Source organism: Gorilla gorilla, chromosome X (assembly GCF_029281585.2).
Source record: "Gorilla gorilla gorilla isolate KB3781 chromosome X, NHGRI_mGorGor1-v2.1_pri, whole genome shotgun sequence".
Classification (NCBI taxonomy): domain Eukaryota; kingdom Metazoa; phylum Chordata; class Mammalia; order Primates; family Hominidae; genus Gorilla; species Gorilla gorilla.
Window position 1 is genome coordinate 163057247 of NC_073247.2, and position 20092 is coordinate 163077338.

Genomic DNA, 20092 nt, shown 5'->3' on the forward strand with positions numbered 1-20092 from the left:
GAGATCGCGCCACTGCATTCCAGCCTGGGCGAAAGAGCGAGACTCTGTCTCGAAATAAATAAATAAATAAATAAATAAATGAATAAAAAAGAGATATGAGAGCTTTTGTTTACATTTAAAAACACTACTATGTAAATTACATGAGAAGTTTGTCCCACAGCAAATCTCATTTATGAATGGTTCCTGTTTAAGTTATCACACAAGTGCAACTTAGGCTGTTAATGTGGGAGTGTAAAAGTGCCAGCCTGAGAGTCAGGAGTCAAGCTACATCCCACTAGATAAATGTGTGACTTCCCACAAGTCCCGTCCCCTCTCTGGGCCGCAGTTTTCTCATCTGTACAAGGAAGTGTTTAGACTACTGTTATGGGTTGAATTGCTGGCCCGGTCACCCACACCATCCCCAAATTCATATGCTGAAATCCTAGCCCCCAGTACCCCAGAGTGAAACAGCGTCGCTGCAGATGTAAATAATTAAGTTCATACAGGTGTAGGGTGGGCCCCTAATGCATTATGACTGGTGTCCTTATAAAAAGGCAAAATTTGGACAGAAACACAGACGCAGGGAGAAGGCCGTTTGAAGAAAAATGCAGAGATCAGGGTGATGCTTCTACAAGCCAAGAAATGCCAAAGATTGTCAGCAAACCACCAGAAAATAGAAGAGGGGCCTGGAACAGTCCTTCCTTCACAACCTTCAGAAGGAACCAGACTCACCAACATCTCCATCTCAGACTTCTAACCTCCTGAACTGGGAGATGATTAACTTCTGTTGTTGAAGCCACTTAGTTTGTGGCATTTGTTATGGCAGCTCCGGCAAACTACAACAACAGTGGTTCCCAGTTTTTTTTGGGGGGGTGGACAGAGTCTTACTCTGTCACCCAGGCTGGAGTGCAGTGCAGTGGCACGATCTTGGCTCACTGCAACCTCCGCCTCCTGAGTTCAAGCGATTTTCTGCCTCAGCCTCCTGAGTAGCTGGGATTACAGGCATGTGCCACCACGCCAAGCTGGTTCCCAATTTTTTCACCATCAAGAACTATTTTGCTCTTTTTCCTTTTGTGGACCCAATTTATTTATTTAACAAATATTTATTAGTTCCTACTATATACCAGGCCCTACTCTAGGTATTGGGGAACAATAAGTCACAATTCCGTTCCCCCACTTGTGTTCATTCTATGTTTTAAAAGATTTATTCTATTAAGTATACTGTGGCTTATTTTCATAATAATCTGTGAACAGTCTTTTCTTATGGGATAACTAGGATAACCTCATCATGATATAGTAAGTGTCAAAAATCAAAGAACAGTGATATTTTAAGTAGCTTTGGATGCCTAACAGAAAGTAAATAGATTCATTAGGTTTTTAAAAATATTAAAAACTGCCTTCAGAACCACCATTACTACATTTATGGGTCCCTAGGGATTGAAGGACCTCACTGCAGGCTGATTAGCTAGAGCAGGGGTCAGCAAACTCTTCTGTAAAAGGGTCAGATGGTAAGAATTTTGGGCATTGCAGATCCATTTTGGGCGTTGCAGATCATACCGTCTCTGTCACAACTACTCAACATTGCTGTTGTAGATAATACAAACAAATGAGAATGGCTGAGCTCCAATAAAATTTTATCAATAGACGCTGAAATTTGAATTTCATATAAATTTCACGTGTCATGTTATTCTTTTGACGTTTTCAACAATTTAAAAAGGAAAAACCATTCTTACCTCAGGGCTGTAGAAAAACAGGTGGTAGGCTCCATGTATTAGGTCGGCTGGCTCAGTTTGCCTACCCCAGAGCTAGATTCTCTTTGTACCCCAAGTTCTTACATTAGGTGGTTCTTACTCACCTAAAGGTCTAGATGAGGCCCAGATAGAGATTACTATTATTTTTATTAAATATTTTACAGTTTGTTTTTTAGAGACGGAGTCTTGCTATGCTGCCCAAGCTGCTCTGGAACTACTGGCCTCACGCAATCCTCCTGCCTCAGCTTCCCAAAGTGTTGAGATTACAGGCGTGAGCCAGCAGTCAGCCCTAGAGGGGGATTATTCAGTTTGAACTAAAACCTGGACTTCCTGCTGCCCAGTCCATTGCCCTTTCCACCACTCTAAGCTGCTGGTTTAGTCATGATTTCAGATGTGGTCTTTGTATCCATGTGGTGCAGAAAATAGCTGTGTGGTCAGCGGCCCTTTCCAGGCGCTGACCATGTAAGGGCTGTCCTCTTATTAGCAGCCAGTGGCAACCTAATTTTGTCAAGCCTGACTCCAGGCTTACCCACCCTTTCGTTTTTACCTCTCTCGGGTTGCGCAGGCCCGGGAGGCCCATCTGTTCTTACTATTTGAGTCCCTGTTGTCTCATTGGCGGCTTTCTGAGCAGCTGCAAAATATGTTTTTAACTTTTAAGTGGAAGTTGGGGGTCACTGGCATCGAGTCTGGAACAGTCATTCTCAGCAAGAGCTCTTTGAACTCTGACATTCTCTAGTTTTACGGACTCGGGTGAGTGTTTAACTCCTCCCAGCTGCCAAGGGCTTGACTTCCTACCACTGTGGGCAGTAATTAATGAGGCATTTATTTGCTCAAGTAGTGGCGAAATAATGCGCACTGCTTTTTTGTGTTGTCGTCGGCGGAATACGCTCAGTTGCCTAGCACCACAGCCCTCTGGCTGGTAGTCCCTCCTCGCGGCTCATATGCTTGGGTCTCCTTGCCGCCCCCAGCTCAGCGACCGAGACGCAGACGAGGACCAGTGTTCATGCGAGTTCAGGGGGCGGCGTAGCCGCCGCCCGCCCAGGAGGACCATGTTGCGCGGCAAGTCCCGGCTCAACGTGGAGTGGCTGGGCTACTCGCCAGGCCTGCTCCTCGAGTACAAGCCCCTCCTGGCAGGGCGCACGCCCCGGAGTCGCCGCCGGTAAGTCATGTGAGCGCCCGCGCCCGCGCCCGCGCCCGCGCCCGCGCCCGCGCCCGCGCCCGCGCCCGCCCGCAACAGCCCTGCGTCGCTGCGGCGCGCCGCGCCGCGCCTGCGTACTGTGGCCAGCCGCCCGGCGCGAACGGGCACTTCCGGCGCGAACGGGCACTTCCGGCGCGAACCGCTATTTCCGGTGCGAACTGCCTCGGCCGTTCCCCCGCGGAGCTTACTGAGCGCGGCCGCCGAGCCCAGCTCCGCCGCCGAGCGCCTGTGCCGGCACGGCTACACCATGGAGCGCCCGGATAAGGCGGCGCTGAACGCACTGCAGCCTCCTGAGTTCAGGTAGCCCTGAGCGGGGCCTGGACCGCGAGGCGGACTGGCCCCAGCCTGGAGCAGGGCTTGAGGGAAGGCCCTAGCTGAATGGGTGGGCGTGAGGTCTGGACCCCGGGGACCTGGCCTCAGGGAAGGGGGCGGGGATAGCAGGTTGGAGCCTGAGACGTCTAAACTCCCGGCCCCGAACTTTCGCTCGCGAACAAGTGATCCGGGGTCATGGGGAATAGGTCAATGGGCCTTCAGCTCATGCTCCTATCCTAGCACTTCCTGTCGCTGTCGTCTATATTGCAGTCTCTTTCATTACCGCAGGGTCAGCCTTCTGAGGACAGGAATGCGGTCTCCTTCATCTCCGTGTTCCCTAGGGGGCCTGCATAGTCGGGGCTTAATAAATGTTTGCTGTATGAATGAAGGAGTAGAAGGGAATAGTCCCCTGGTGTGAGATTGCTTCACTTGGGGAATTAGTAAGATAGAGGCTGGTGGCTGAGTTGAAGGAATATATGAGAGAGCAGGTGGTTCTGGCCCACCCCAGTAGGCAAGGGAGTGGTGAGGGGGTTAGCTATCATTCGTTAAGACCTACTGTATGCCAGGCTTAGTGCACGTGCTTTACATACATTATCAGAATTCTTAATTTCTCTAACTGCTTGATTTCCCAATTTTGAAGAGGATGCAGTTGAGGGTAAGTGACTTGAAACTGAGGGTGAGTGATTACAGAATTAGGCGACAAAGTTAGTGTGTAATTGAAGCTAACGTTTCACCAAGCTCACTGACTCCAAAGCCCACGATCTTTGGAGCTCTGTGATGCCTTCTCTTTCCGACAGGGTCATTGTGAGTTTTTTTTTTTTTTTTTAACTTTTATTTTAGGTTCATGAGTACATGCGCAGGTTTGTTATATAGGTAAACTGCATGTCACGGGGGCTTGGCGTACAGGTAATTTTGTCACCCAGGTAATAAGCATAGTACCCGATAGGCATTTTTTCTGATTCTCTCCCTCCTCCCAGCCTCCACCCTCAAGTAGACCGCAGTGTCTGTTGTTCCTCTCCTAGTGTCCATCTGTTCTTGTTGTTTAGTTCCCACTTATGAGAACATGCAGTATTTGGTTTTCTTTTCCTGTCTTAATTTGCTTAGGATAATGGCTTCCAGCTCCAGTCATGTTGCTGCAAAGGACATGTTCTCATTCTTTTTTATGGCTGCATAGTGTTCCATGGTGTATATGTACCACATTTTCTTTATCCAGCCTCAATGTGGGGTTTTTTTTTAAATTATTCATTTATGAGAATACCAACATATTTTTATTAGATACACTTACAGCATAGTCCTTCTAGACTGATTCTGGTTTCCTAATGGAATTTGCAGTGAAATCTTGACTGTGGGAGAAAGAATTCCTGTTGTCTTACTTGCTACAAAAGGGAATGTGGTAGGCTCTGTCTGCTCAATGTTGGCTGCAGAAGTTTGTATGAAGTGGGAAAACTAGGTGGTGTTATAAATGGAGGCAGATTAAGGTTCATCCTGAACTTTTTCCTTTGTGTGAGGACAACTTTAATTCCAGCCTTTCTCATTCCTCATTTCTAACAAATCTCTGCTCAGTAACACCCAGAGATACATAGGATAAATCAATTGAATAGTATCAGTTGCTTTGTCTTGGATAAGCCACTGATTTTACCCAAGGTGGCTTGTGTCAGCAAAACCAACAGCTCTTGTGGCTGGGATCCAGGGAGAAAATGTCCTATAAACAGTAGAGGAAGTTTGCTAGTTTTCAAAAGTTTGTATGTACACTTTGACTTAATGCTTAGTCCCATATTAGTGAGGTCACAACACAGAAAAGTAGTCACATTTTTGAAGTTTGAGGTAAAGAGAGAAGTGAGAAGGAATTAGCCATAAATTATTAAGGTATGCTGTGTATAGATTGGGGGCTAGAAATTAACGTGTAGAAAGGTTATATTTGGGTGGTGGGATTATAAGTGATTTTGTTTACTTTAAAACATTTTTATGGTGTTATATCATCTTTTCAATAATAAACTTTTTAAAAGCCAGACCAGATAATAGATACTCAAGAGAGGTCATGTAAAGAACAAAACAATCAGTTAACACTTCCTTTCTGTTCCTTTAACAAGTTAGATAATCTGAAAGTTGCATTGCTAAAACATACTTTTTTACTCACCATAGAAACACCAAAGTCAAGTGCTTTTTTTAGGGTCCACAAAAGAATTGGCCAATTAGTGACTCTTTGTATTTTTTGTAGATTCTCCACTGCAGACACTCATACTCTTCATGAGGATTACACAATAAATTTCTCTAAAAATTTACTAGTAGGAAACAGTTTAAGGGAGCTTATGTATATTAAATGAGAGTTGTATAGCTCAGTAATAACCAAAATGAGGCCTGCTAAAAGATGATCCATTTAAGTACCAAAAGAAAATATTAGAACTTTTTTTTTTACAGCAGTAAGCATTTAATTTCTCACACATGTGCAGAGCATGTGATCAAGAAATAGGCATGAGGTTAGTTATATTTAATATATATTTTACTCAATGTTTGTGGGTTTTTTGTTCAGGTTCTTTTTAAATAAATTTCATTGTGTATATTTGAGGTTCATAACATGATGTTATGACATACATATAGTAAAATGATTACTATGGTGAAGCAGATTAATATATCTGTCATCTCACATACTTTTGTGTGTGTGTGACCAGAGGCAGCTAAAATCTTATTTACAAAAGTCCCTAATACCATGCAACTTTATTGCCTATAGTCCTCTTGTACATTAGATATCTCACTTGTTAATCCATATATCTACTGCTTTGTGTCCTTTGATGTATATCTCCCTATTTCCTCCCCTCCAGCCTCCCACCCCGACCGCCATGGTAACTACTGTTTTATTCTCTGTCCCTGTGTAGTTGACCGTTGACCTTTTTTTTTTTTTTTTTTTTTTTTAAAGATTCCACATATAAGTGAGCTCATGTAGTATTTGTCTTTCTGCGTTTGGCTTATTTTACTTAACATAATGTCTTCCAGGTCCATCCGTGTTGTGGCAAATGGCAGATGTCCTCTTTTAAGCCTGAATAAAATATTCCCTTGTATATATACACTACGGTTTCTTTATTTTGTCTGTCTACATACACTTAGGTTGTTTTCAAATCTTGGCTATTGTGAGTAATGCTGCAATGAACATGGAAGTGCAGATATTTTTACGAGGTAGTGATTTCATCTCCTTTGGTTATATTCCAGAAGAGAGATTGCTGGGCTGTGTGGTAGTTCTATTTTTAATTTCTTTAGGAACTGTTTTCCATAATGGCTGTACCAGTCTACATTTCCAGTCAACAATGTAGTAGGGTTTCTTTTTCTCCACACTTTTACAAACATTTGTTATCACTTGCCTTTTTGATAATAGCTGTCCTTAGAAGTGTGAGGTTATATCTCATAGTGGTTTTGATTTGCATTTCCCTGATGATTTAGTGATGTTGAGCACATTTTCATTTATCTCTTGGCCATTTTTATGTCTTTGGAGAAATGTCTGTCCAGCTGTTGTCCATATTTTAATCAGGTGGTTTTTCTGCTGAGTTGTAAGAGTTCTTTATAAATTTTGGGATATTAACCCCTTACAAGATAGGTGGTTCGCAAATATGTTTTCCTAGTCTGTAAGCTGCCTTTTCATTTTGTTGATTGTTTCCTTTGCAGTACAGAAGCTTTTTAGTTTGATGCAAGCCGCTTTTTTTTTTCTTTTGTAGCCTGAGCTTTTGGTGTGATATCCAAAAAATCATTACTGAGGCCAATGTTAAGGACCTTTCCCTCTGTGTTCTTTTATGTCTTAAAACTTTATATCTTTATGTTTTAGTTATTTTATCCATTTTGGGTTGATTTTTGTTTATGGTGTAAGAGTCCAGTTTTTTTCTTTGCATGTAGAAATCCTGTTTTTCCAGTACCACTTATTGAAGAGACTGTCCTTTCCCCATTGTGTTCCTCTTAACACCCCTGTCGAAGATTAGTTGGCCATATATGTTTGGATTTATTTCTGGGCTCTATTCTGTTTCATTGTTATATGTTTCTGTTTTTATGCCAATACCATATTGTTTTGATTACTATAACTAATATTTTAAATCAGAAAGTGTGACGCTTACAACTTTTTCAGTGTTGCTTTGGCTATTTGGGGCTTTTTGTGGTTCTGTATGATGAATTTTAGGATTGTTTTTCTATTTTAATGAAGAATGCTACTGGAATTTTGATAGAGATTGTGTTATATCTGTATGTTGCTTTGGGTGCTGTGGACATTTCAACAGTATTAATTCTTCCAATCCATGAACACAGGATATCTTTACATTTATTTGTGTCATCTTCAATTTCTTTCATCAGTGTTTTATACTTTTCAGTGTACAAGTCACTCATCGCCTTGGTTAAATTTATTCCTAAGTTTCTTTTTTTTTGAAATAGAGTCTTGCTCTGTCACCCAGGCCAGAGTAAAGTGCCCCAATCACTGCTCACTGCAACCTTGACCTCTGGGGCTCAAACAGTCCTCCCACTTCAGCCTCTTGAGTAGCTGAGATTACAGGCACGTGCCACCATGCCCAGCGAATTATCAAAATTTTTTTTTGTAGAGGTGGGGTTTTGCTATGTTACCTAGGCTTGCGTCAAACTCCCAGCCTCAAGCCTCAGCCTTCCCAAAGTGCTGGGATTACAGGCATAAGCCACTGAGCCTGGCCCCTAAGTATTTTTTTTTAATGCTATTATAAATGAGATTGTTTTCTTGATTTCTTTTTCAGCTTGGTAAAGGATGTGGAAGTTTGTCAAGTGCTTTTTCTGCATCAACTGAGATGATCCTACTTGGTCATAATATATAATCTTTTTGATGTATTGGTTTTGTTTGTTTGTGACAGAGTCTTGCTCTGTTGGCCAGACTGGAGTGTAATTTTGGCTCATTGCAACCTCTGCCTCCCAGGATCAAGGGATTCTGGTGCCTTGGCCTCCCAAGTAGCTGGGACTATAGGCACACGCCACCACGCTCAGCTAATTTTTGTATTTTTAGTAGAGACTGGGTTTTGCCATGTTGGCCAGGCTGATCTCGAACTCCTGGCCTCAAGTGATCGCCTGCCTCGGCCTCCCAAAGTGCTGGGATTACAGGTGTGAGCCACCACACCTGGCCTGATTATTGTTGAATTTGGTTTGAAAATATGTTATTGAGGAATTTTGCACCAGTGTTCATCAGTGATGTTGTCCTGTAGTTTTCTTGCTGTGTCTGTCTGGCTTAGGTATCAAGGTGATTCGAGCCTCTTAAAACGTGTTTGGAAGTATTCCCTCTAGCTCGATTTTTCACCCATAACAGAAGTTCCTATTCCAGCTGGGGAGGGCGCACTGGTCCGTTCGCTCTGCCTACCTCCTTCAGTGGTCTGGTGTCTGGTGCTGGTGGTCAGGGTTGCTGCATGGGCTCAGGGACTGGTGTGGCAGTGGCTTCCCTGGGCCAAAGCTCTGATCCCAGTGGGGGAGGGCACGCTGGTGCGTCGGCTCCACCTGGTTAGTTTGCTGGTCCACTTTCTGGTGCTGGAGGACAGGAAGCTGGCAGCTTTCCCAGATGCAAGCTCCGATTCCAGCGGGAGAGGGCACACTGCTCCACCCGTGGTGCCTGCCGAGTTCCCTGGTCTGGTGTCTGGTGCTGGTGGTCAGGGTTGCTGCGTGGGCTCAGGGACCGGTGTGACAGTGACTTCCCTGAGCAAAAGCTCTGATTCCAGTGTGGGAGGGTGCACAGGTGTGTCTGCCTCGTTAGTTCCCTGGTCCACTGTCTCATGCTGGAGGACAGCAAGCTGGTGGCTTCCCCTGACGGAAGCTCTGATTCCAGCAAAAGAGGGCGCGCTGATCCACCCATGGTGCCTGCTGCGTTCCCAGGTCTGGTGTCTGGCGCTGGTGGACACGGTTGCCGCATGGGTTGGGCACTGGTGCCGCTGTCCGCCGTGGCTTCCCTGGGTAAAAGCTCCAGTTCCAGAGGCAGGGGCACTGAGTTTCTTCACTTAGTTTGTTCACCCAGCTTGTTGGCAGTTGATCTGAGGTGCCCTGACGCTTCGTCTTACACTGGATATGAATGACAGTCCCTAAAGGTGGTGTATAATCTTCATGTTCCAGCTCAAGAAATTCCCACTACCCACAGCTGGTTCTCTGGGATCTTCGGATTACGAGTCCCTGCCTGTGATCTTCCTCCTGCATAGCATCTCATTTGTGGATGTTTATAGTTTCAGGGACATAAGAGCGTTTGGATATGACTGTGCAGGTTCTGATTTTCTCTTTGTTTACTTTATTCCAGAAATGAAAGCTCATTAGCATCTACACTGAAGACGCTCCTGTTCTTCACAGCTTTAATGATCACTGTTCCTATTGGGTTATATTTCACAACTAAATCTTATATATTTGAAGGTAATCTTAGACCCATTAAAACAAGATGTTTTCCCCCAATTTAAGATTCTGTGCTTTTATGACCTCTTTATATCTTTAAACTGGGTATTCTTATTTTTTTCTTGTTTAGCTTTTCAAAAAATCATATTGCTCATAATGAGTCTTTATGAAATAACTTGTTGTTTCAGCTTGACAGTTTTCCTATGGTTTTCTGTGAAATAGCTTGCAAATCCTTTCTCTTAGTACCCTTTAAAGAATAGGGGTTGGCTGACATGGGAGGAGGAATTTTGGGGGAATGGACTTTAGTGTCAGATAATGGAAGGAAGAGAGAATGAAGTCCCCTTTTTGATGTTGAAATTTTTTTTTTTTTTTTGAGACAGTTTCACTCTTGTTGCACAGGCTGGAGTGCAATGGTGTGATCTCGGCTCACCGCAACCCCCGCCTCCCATGTTCAAGCGATTCTCCTGTCTCAGCCTCCTGAGTATCTGGGATTACAGGCACCCGCCACTACACCCGACTGATTTTTGGTATTTTTAGTAGAGACGGGGTTTTGCCATGTTGGCCAGGCTGGTCTCGAACTCGTGACCTCAAGTGATCCACCCACCTCGGCCTCCCAGAGTGCTGGGATTACAAGCGTGAGCCACCACACCCGGCCTGAAGTCTTTATAATTATGGTTTTGTTTAAAACAATGTTTTTTTTTTTGTTTTTTTGTTTTTTTTTTGAGACGGAGTCTCGCTCAGTCGCCCAGGCTGGAGTGCAGTGGTGCGATCTCGGCTCGCGGCAAGCTCTGCCTCCCAGGTTCACGCCATTCTGCTGCCTCAGCCTCCCGAGTAGCTAGGACTACAGGCGCCTGCCACTACACCTGGCTAATTTTTTTGTATTTTTAGTAGAGACGGGGTTTCACGGTGTTAGCCAGGATGGTTTCCATCTCCTGACCTCGTGATCTGCCCGTCTTGGCCTCCCAAAGTGCTGGGATTACAGGCGTGAGCCACTGCACCCGGCCAACATAATGTTCTTAATATATAGAAGGTACTCATATCTTTTAGTGAATACTTTATTCATTACCACCCAAAATATTACTTTTTAATTGCCTGACTAGTTAAATAAATACATCATAAAAATTAGGATGCTTTGGTTTTTTTTTGTACTTTGGTAAATTTTGCAATAAAATGGAAACTGTTTTTTTTCTCTTGATAGGCGCCCTTGGGATGTCCAATAGGGACAGCTATTTTTACGCTGCTATTGTTGCAGTGGTCGCCGTCCATGTGGTGCTGGCCCTCTTTGTGTATGTGGCCTGGAATGAAGGCTCACGACAGTGGCGTGAAGGCAAACAGGATTAAAGTGAACATCACCTTTTGATAGCATTAAATTCATTTTTTAAAATGATAAATGCTGGAGGGGGCCATCTGATTTGAATAAAGTTGAAAGAACATGTTAAAGTCAGTCTTAAGGAGTCACGTTTGAGTAGTGTAAATTTTGATCCTTCTAATATGTTGGTTTGTATATTCAGTTTTAACTGTATGAATCTGATTTGCAAATGAGAATTTGGAAAAGTTAAATTAGTTACAAAGAAATATGTTAATTTAATTATACAATACTCTGGAAGGAATTTTATCTTCTTTCAACAAAACATGTTTTATAGTATTCTGACTTACGGTTGCTTTTGAGTTTTACTCATTTGGATATATTAAGATGCACACAGTGAAGCAAATTAAACTCCACTTTACGCTGGAATGCTTTCTTTAGCATGAAAATACCAGGTCCTTGGATTTGGGATTTTAATTTCCTATGGAAAGTTGCTTAAATTGTGGACACTGGAATTAATCTGAATGTCACTGAGGAATTTCACATGAAGTATAATCCCTAGTCAATAAGAATTATCCATTACGTTATTTTATGGGAAAACTAGGCTAAATTACATCCATTCAGGTAAAAGGACCTTAGCTTACTGAAGGATCTAAAGAGCAAAGCAAAGATCTCACTACTCAAACACTCAGCCTGCTTCCTTCAAGTCCCCTTGCAGGCCAGCTTTGTGCTTTGCAGACCAACTTTTTAATGAGATACTTTGCTTCCTCATTCAACATTGAAGCTAGGCTTCAACTAAAAGGTTCGAGGAAGCTCCATTTAAAATTGTTTTTTCTACTGTTTTTTAAAATTGTAGTGTATATGATAGGAATTTGCATTTAAATATGTTCATTTTTGCATATGTTAGGAGTGGAAACAATCTGGAAAACATTTTTTTTTTTCACCCAAAAAATATTCTCCTTGGGCATATCTGATGGAAAAAAACCTTGATTTTATTTTCGTATCTTTAGTCTGTGTTTTTTCTAGTTATTTGGTACTAATTATGTGCAATCTAAAAACACTCCCACAAGTATTTGTTTTTTAATTATAAAATCATAGTATATATTCTTTGTAGAAAACTGGAAAAATACATATTCAAACAGGAAAAAAAATCAAAATTCCCCATAATGTTGCCATCTAAAAATAACCTCTATTTTAGTTTATATCCCGTATTCATTTTTGAAAGCCATTTCTTAATGCTAGTTTGATACACACTAAAAGTTTAGCTTACAAGTTCAAATTCTGCCAGCTTTTCCTGACAGCTATTTGCATTTTTTCAGATGAGTAATTATTGGCCATTTTCTTTTTCTTTTTCTTTTTTTTTTTTTTTTTTTTTTTTGAGACAGAGTTTTGCTCTGTCGCCCAGGCTGGAGTGCAGTGGTGCGATCTCGGCTCACTGCATCCTCTGCCTCCTGGGTTCAAGTGATTCTCCACCTCAGCCTCCCAAGTAGCTGGGACTACGGATGCCTGCCACCACGCCTGGCTAATTTTTTTTTGTATTTTTTTGTAGAGACGGGGTTTCACTATGTTGTCCAGGCTAATCTTGAACTTGTGACCTCAGGTGATCCACCCGCCTCGGCCTCCAAAAGTGCTGGGATTACAGGCATGAGCCACCACGCCCGGCCTTATTGACCATTTTCTAAATAAGCACATTCTATCTTTATTCTCTTAAAATTCAAATTTTCTGTTACTGATAATCCTAATACTTAGGATTCTTGCTTAAGAATGTGAAACCAGTACTGATTTGTTGTTCACATTTATTTTTTATGTTGTGAAACTGGACTAAAGGAATAGAGGGATGATTAGTCATAAAAGTCAAATAGGCATTTGTGTTTAACTGTTGAGAAAAGTGAAAGATCGGTATGATTATTATGGAACTGTTTTTAATTCTTGCGTAAAGACTACAATTTTAGTATAATGACATTTGAGTCTAGGGTAGTATGTGGTAGATTTCTAGATGGTCCCTAATTAAGAAGTATTGTTGTATTTAGAACTGTCCACCTAATTTCTTTTTATATAATGCCAAGGTATTTCTTGTGCTTTTGGGATCTTATGCTGTTTGTAAAATGTTACTGTCCAATGTTGGATTATTGTTTTGGTTTCAGGCATTTGCTGAATAGGTAATGATACATGGGTATTTTTCTGCAAGTATTTAAACCAGGGGCATATGCAAAGGCAGTTGTAATTTCCTCTTGGAAAAAGCGCCAAATGTTTGAAGGTTAAAATCAAATGCTAGGGTTGATATTCAGGCTTATAACAAAATAGGCTTGTTTTCAAAGCAGTTTTTTCCTAGAGTTTTAACTGTTAACTCACTAGTTTGCTGCTGTTTTTAACTATGTTAAATAACATATGGTATTTGACAAATAGATTTTTCAAAATGTCTCACTAGTTTCCTTTTACACAATGTATATACTTCAAGATGTATAGAAAGGAAAGCTACAGTTGAGCCCTTATACGTGTTTTAAGGTAGAAATATGTTCCCTATTGTTTGAAAACTGATTGTAAGAATAACTTCAGTTAGGAGATATAACTTGAAGTGTCAGTCCAAACTACTGATTTAACCCTATTTACGGTAACACATTACCTTCCTCACCTCCTGTTTGGCCCTGGAGAATGTAGTCCTTTTTCTCATTTGTGTTGAGAAATGAAAAGTCTGCTGTAGAATGTATCTGATGTCATTAGTTCTTCAAATGGATACCATTGTACATATAACAGTAGAATTTGGTTTGGGGTTGTTAGTGAAAAAAAATTTAAACCTGCCATTAAAAATCGCCATGTTTCATGGAAATCTAACAGAAATACATTGTAATAATTAGAACATTTTGTTTTCTTTTTTCTTTTCTTTTTTTTCGAGACGGAGTTTTGCCCTTCTTGCCCAGGCTGGAGTGCAAGGGCGCAATCTCGGCTCACTGCAACCTCCGCCTCCCGGGTTCAAGCAGTTCTCCTGCCTCAGCCCCCTGAGTACCTCAGATGACAGATGCGTGCCACCACACCCGGCTAATTTTTGTATTTTTAGTAGAGACGGGGTTTCACCATGTTAGCCGGGCTAGTCTCGATCTCCTGACCTCAGGTGATCCACCCACCTCCACCTCCCAAAGTGCTGGGATTACAGGTATCAGCCACTGTGCCTGGCCTAATAATTAGAACATTTTCATCATGAAAATGTCATCAGCTTTGCCAAAAGAAACAACCAATTGACTTGTTTGGCGTTTGTTTTCCATTTTCATGTCAATTTTATGTATACAGTTAGAATACCCAAGGAGACCACTAAAATCAGTTAAACAAGTAGGGTATATACAAAGAAAGATGAAACCCAAAAATACATAAAAAGGATTTAAATCCCATTTTAGATGTACCTAGTGTGTATTTCTTATCTCTAGACAAGTTCATGTTAATTGTTTAATTATGCCCAAGTGAAGTTGTAAACTTATGGTTCAACTCTGACACAGAATTTGTCACTTGTCTGAGGTCAGTGGCAGGTTTCTCTGCTGTCAAGCACTCTGTGTCACCCACCAGATTAGTATAACTATTAATTCAGACTGTACTCCTATGTTTAAGATAATTTTTACAAGAGCTGGCTGAAGCAGCACATTAGTAACCTGACAAGATTTCTTTTTCCCTTTTCAGGGGGAAAGGGTCACCTTAAAAATAAATTATTTTCAGGGACTTTGGGAATCTAATGATAAATATTACACATAATCTATGAATAGCTTAATCCTTTATATATTCCTTAAAATAGGAATTCCTCGACATCACTCCTGGCCACACTTTCCTTGCCTGTGTTGTTGCTATGTGTATTTGAAAGTAATATCTGCATTCCTTTTAAGATGTTCTGTAAGTCATATTTGTCAGTTATACAGACTAGTCTTCCTTTTTCCCACGTTCAGTGTAATCTCACTGAACAGTAATAATAGCAATAGCTAACAACATCTGCACAGCACCTTACAGTTTGCAAAGAACGTTCACACATTCTCATTTGAGTTTTGCATAGTGAACCTGTTACGAGATGTCTCTTGACGTCGATGCTAAAAGTGTTAGAATCTTTAAATCACTAGAGTCATTGAATATGCTGTAGTATTGAATAGTGCCCTGACTAGGGGGAGGATTTAGATGTGCTGCATTTCAAGCCGTGTATAATCATCAAAATGGGGGGCTTGAGTTCTTTAGCTACTTGAATCCGATTTACTTCTGTTAAGTGATGCTTTTCTAACCGTTATCTGGATGGATTTTGTATTCACTATATTGTAGCTTGTAATTTGTATAAATTTACCATCTGATGTCATTAAAAAAAGTGTTTGTAGTGCTACTTTGCTGTGTCCTGATTCAATTAATGTTTTATTAACTGCTCTGTTTTTAAAAATTTGTTTGCCTGCTTCTCATTTTATAACATGTAGAATATGTACAGAGCTCACTTTAAAAAATTTGTTCGTTGGCCTCTGTTTGTGCTATGTAGATTATATAGAGAGCTGTCAAGGATAAGTTTTTATGCAGTAAATGTCAACCAGAAATGCTCAAACTGATTGGGAGTGTGGGGGAGGGGTGTTGAGCTGTAAAGGGCTGGTTATACTTCATCTGGGGTGGGCTTCAAATGCCCCTAAAGGAGAGTTGAGAAATAGTTATGGCTAATTAAATGTGGAAATAGATAATTCCTGACGACGTCCACATGCCACCCCCTCATGACTAATGTCCTGTGTCCTCTGTCCTCTAATCACCTGTTGATTGCACTCCAGCTCCTTCCTGTGCTTCTGAGGACTCCAGCTAATTCTTACTAATAAATGTTAATATCCCCTTCCCAAACACATTTGAGACGTCTTAGTATTAACAAATTTTATAGGTTATGAGATGTCCAGGGAACTCAGGAAACAGGCAATGGCATTGCAGAAACTACAGGACAGCAGTTCTGAAAGTTTACTGGAATCACCTTGTAGGATTTATTAAAAATAACTGATTGCCCAAATGTAACCCAGACCTTCTGAATCGGACTCTCTGGGGGTGGGGGCCTAGAAAGCTCTTTGGGGCCGGGCGTGGTGGCTCATGCCTGTAATCCCAGCACTTTAGGAGGCCGAGGTGGGCGGACCACGAGGTCAAGAGATAGAGACCATCCTGGCCAATGTGGTGAAACCCTATCTCTACTAAAAATACAAAAATTAGCTGGGCGCAGTGGTGCGTGCCTGTAGTTCCAGCTACTCAGGAGGCTGTGGCAGGAGAATCACTTGAACCTGGGAGGTGGAGGTTGCAGTGAGCCGAGAGCCTGGTGACAGAGCAATACTCTGTCTCAAAAAAAAAAAAAAAAAACATTTTGGAACAGGCAGTGATCAACATGAAGCTGGATTGAGAACTACTGCTGGAGATTTAGAATTGTGCCTCCCAGTGTATGTGTTTAATGATGGACTTGAAGATGTTTGTATAAAGCCTGAAGTAAGCACACACCTTATTAGGCAAAGGTAGAATGTTGATAATGCTATATTGAAGGTGCAATTTAAAATAAGGAGACCTTTCCTGGGTTCCTGACAATCCATATTGACTTTGCTTCAGTGCTAATGAATGATGTTGAATGAAAATTTTAGTACGGGGAACAGCCAACTTAAGAAACAACTGAGGCGTGCGTAGATAGACATGGCCACTGCTGTGCCTGTGATGCCTTTTTCTTATTTGGAATCCTCACTGCTGTGGACTTTGGAGAGAAGGAAAACCAATAGGAGTATGTGAATCTGAGGTTTCTAAACCAGAGAGGTAATGGAGAAAAGCAGAAATGGTTTCTAGGCACATCTGTGCTATTAACCCTCTGGCTTCCCTGCCCCCCATTACCTTTCACTGCTTACGTGCCTGCACTTCCTTTCACATATGCCCTGCTCGTGCGCCCATTAAAGATGCATTGAGGTTAGCCCTTTTGGTAAATACAGGATGAAGGTGGAGAACATTTGTTCGCAACCTGGCAACCCAGGGATGCTTTGCTCCAAAAGAGGATCCAGCAGCCCTGAGGGAAGGGGTACTACAAATGGCACACCCTGCATCTGTGTGCATCTCACCACCTTCACTGCTCCCACTTGGGGCCAGCCCAGATTTACTCCTCGCCTGGAGCCTCAAATTGGTTTCTGCTGCCCTTGTTGCACCTGTGGTCACTTTGCCACAAAGCAACTAGAAGTTTCCTTTAAAAATAATAGATCAGGCATACCATGCCTCTGCTCAAAATCCTCCCAATAGCTCCCCATCTCACTCAGGAAGATTTAGACTCCATATGTGGCCTACAAGCCAGGCCACTTCCTTTCACTTCATTCCCACCCCACTTGCTAACCATTTGCCAGCCTCCTGGACTTCTTGGTGTTCCCCGAACCTCCCATACTCAGTCCCATTAGCTGTTCCCTCTGCCTGGTACCCTCTTCCCAGATCTTCTCACAGCTGGCTCTTCCTCACCCTTCAGGTCACAATGCTCATGCCACCTCAGAGAGGTTTCCCCTGATAACCTAAAGCGGTGAGACCCCCATTGCTATCACAACACTTAATACTGGATGAAATTATTAGCCACCTCCTTCCACTAAAATGTAAGTGCAGGAAGGTAGGCACTTTGTTTTATTCACCACTGAATCCCTAGGACCTCAGAGTTGCATGAGAGTTTGGCCAGCCCCTACTAAGTGGGAAGATAACAACACAGGCCCCCTGTGCCAAATTGTCTGCTCTGCCTCAGGAAGAAGACCAAAATGGTTGGAGGGGCATCAGATTTTTTTCCTCCCATCTGTATCTGTAGCACTCTGTTCCCAGGACTCTGCATTTTGCTCTGAAGCCCTAAAACACACCCCCCTTTCTCAACCAGCCCCAACCCCATCCCTCACCACCACATCTGTGGTTTTTTGCACGCAAGCAAAGCAGCAGGGAAGCTGGGTATGCTGTTCATGGATGTGGGGGCGGGGCTTTCCCATTTAGTATGGTTTCATAGAATGCTCTTGATGTGTCCTGCTGACACAGGTCTGGGAAGACCCACCAGTTCTCTTTCTCTTGCTCTGTTGCTGCGATTCTGCAATTATCAGCAATGTTATCATGTTTAGCTCTGGCCTGTGAACATGCACATAAACAGAATGAATTAGAGTAGAAACAGAATCTGATTTTCCCAGCTATGTGTAAATTATAAAAATATACATTTTAAAGAAAAATGTACATTGGATAGCCAGATTTTGTTGCTTTAAAAATATTCACAATAGAAAATGAAACTGGGGGCTGTGAAAAATGAAGTCTGTTCACATGTGTACCATTTCTTTCATAAGAATTGTATGTAGGACAGGCCAAGGGCACTATGCATTTTTTCCTCTACCATTTCTGCTGCCGCTAGCTAGAGACACAGTCCTCTTCCACCCTTTACTCACTCTCCTTCCGAACTCACCTCAGACCAATTAGAATTAAGATAAAAATTTGAGTGGGAAATGAATAGAAAGCCCAGGAAAATGGAATAAGCAAGAAAAGTTAGACAATTTCTTCCAAATGACTTGGACAGTCTGGTGGGGACTGTCACCTGTGGTAGGCTGAATTTTAAGATGCTCCAAGATTCCCACTCCCTGTCTGTTCCCTTCCCTTATAGCTTCCTTGATTAGATGACTTTATGAGTTTCCTGTGACTGCTGTAAAAGAGTACCATGGACTGGGGGGCTTCAACAACAGAAATGCATTGTCTCCCAGTTCTGGAGGCTGGAAGTCCAAGATCAAGGTGTAGGCAGGGCTGGTTCCTTCTGAGGTATCTCTCCTTGGCTTGTAGATGACCGTCTTCTCCCTGTGTCTTCTCTTGATCTTCCCTCTGTGTGGCATTTGTGTCCTAATCACTTCTTACAACGACCCCAGTCACACTGGATTAGGGCCCATCCTAATGACCTTGTTTTAACTTAGTTACCTCTTTAAAGAGCCTATCTCCATATATAGTCACATTCTCAGGTACTAGTGGTTAGGACTTCAACATATGAATTTTTTAGAGGGGACACAATTTAGTATATAACAGTTGTTACATGGTGTGCTAGGCAGAATAATGACCCATCAAATATGCTCATCTGAATGCTTAGAACCTGTAAATATGTTACTTGATCTGGCAGGGGAGAATTAAGGTTGTATATGGAATTAAGTCTGCCTCTCAGCTGACTTTAAGACAGGGAGAGTATTATCAATTTTTTTGGGTGGGCCCAGTGTTATTTGTCACAGGCTCTTGTGGTTGGCTAAAAATATGGTGCCCCAAAGATATAGTCACTTATTATTTCCTAGAACCTGTGGATATTACCTTATGTAGGAAAAGAGTGAGTATTACCTTATACGGGAAAAGTGATGAAGGATGTTGAGAGGAGCTGTTTATCCTGGATTATCTGGATGGGATAATTCTTGATAATTTTTGAAATCCTAAATGCTATCACATGCGTACATATAAGAGAGAGCAGAGGGAATTTGAGACATACCCATGCAGAGGAGACAGCCATGTGAAGATGGAGGCAGAGATGGGAGTGAGTCAGCCACAAGCCAAGGAAGCCTGGGGTCACCAAAAGCTGGAAGAGGCAAGGAAGGTTTCTCCCCCAGAGCCTCTCGGAGGAGTGTGGCTCTCTTGATGCCTTGATTTAGGATTTCTGACCTCTAGAACTATGAGAGAATACATTTCTACTGTTTTAACCCATTATGCTGGAGGTTGCAGATTTTTTTGTGTGAAAAATCAGACCTTGGTGATGACCTCGAGCAGTAGGATAGAAATAATTCCCATAAGCTTAGTGTTCCAATAGTGAAACACTAGGCATAAATGGATTAAACCACCAAATGTGTGATAATCTGTTATGGCTGCCACAAGGAACTAATACAGGTCCTTAAAAGTGGAAGAGGGAAGTTCAGGAGGAAGTCAGAGTGATGTGATATCAGAAGGACTCAACCTGCTATTCCTGGCTTGGCTGATGGAGGAGGAGAGCTGCAAACCAGGGGCTGTGGGCAGCCTCTAAAAGCTGGAATCCCATGATCACAGTTCTCTGGCTAGGTCACCAGCTTCTCAAAACACCAATGACACAATGGTGTGCTGAAGAGTTTGAGAGGGAACCTTATGAAACGGTTCTCAACCCCTACTCCCATTTCTGCCTGGGTGAATTCTAGAGGTCCATGCATTTCCATGCAGTTAGGCACCATGTCAATACATCTTTCTCCCACTCTG

The 20092-nt window shown here is 42.3% G+C and overlaps 1 protein-coding gene across 2 annotated transcripts; it reads left to right on the forward strand.

Annotated features, from left to right (window-relative positions):
* Nucleotides 1-2370: 2370 nt before the first annotated feature.
* VMA21 (vacuolar ATPase assembly factor VMA21) lies at nucleotides 2371-15242 on the forward strand. Of its 2 annotated transcripts, none has more exons than XM_019019706.4 (3): nucleotides 2371-2889; nucleotides 9503-9612; nucleotides 10790-15242. In XM_019019706.4, exons 1-3 carry the CDS (start codon nucleotides 2672-2674, stop codon nucleotides 10930-10932), a joined length of 471 nt encoding a protein of 156 aa, XP_018875251.3. In that variant the 5' UTR covers nucleotides 2371-2671; the 3' UTR covers nucleotides 10933-15242. The 2 variants fall into 2 exon arrangements, with proteins under 2 accessions (XP_018875251.3, XP_004065066.1); XM_004065018.4 differs by lacking the exon at nucleotides 2371-2889 and adding an exon at nucleotides 2945-3228.
* Nucleotides 15243-20092: the final 4850 nt, after the last annotated feature.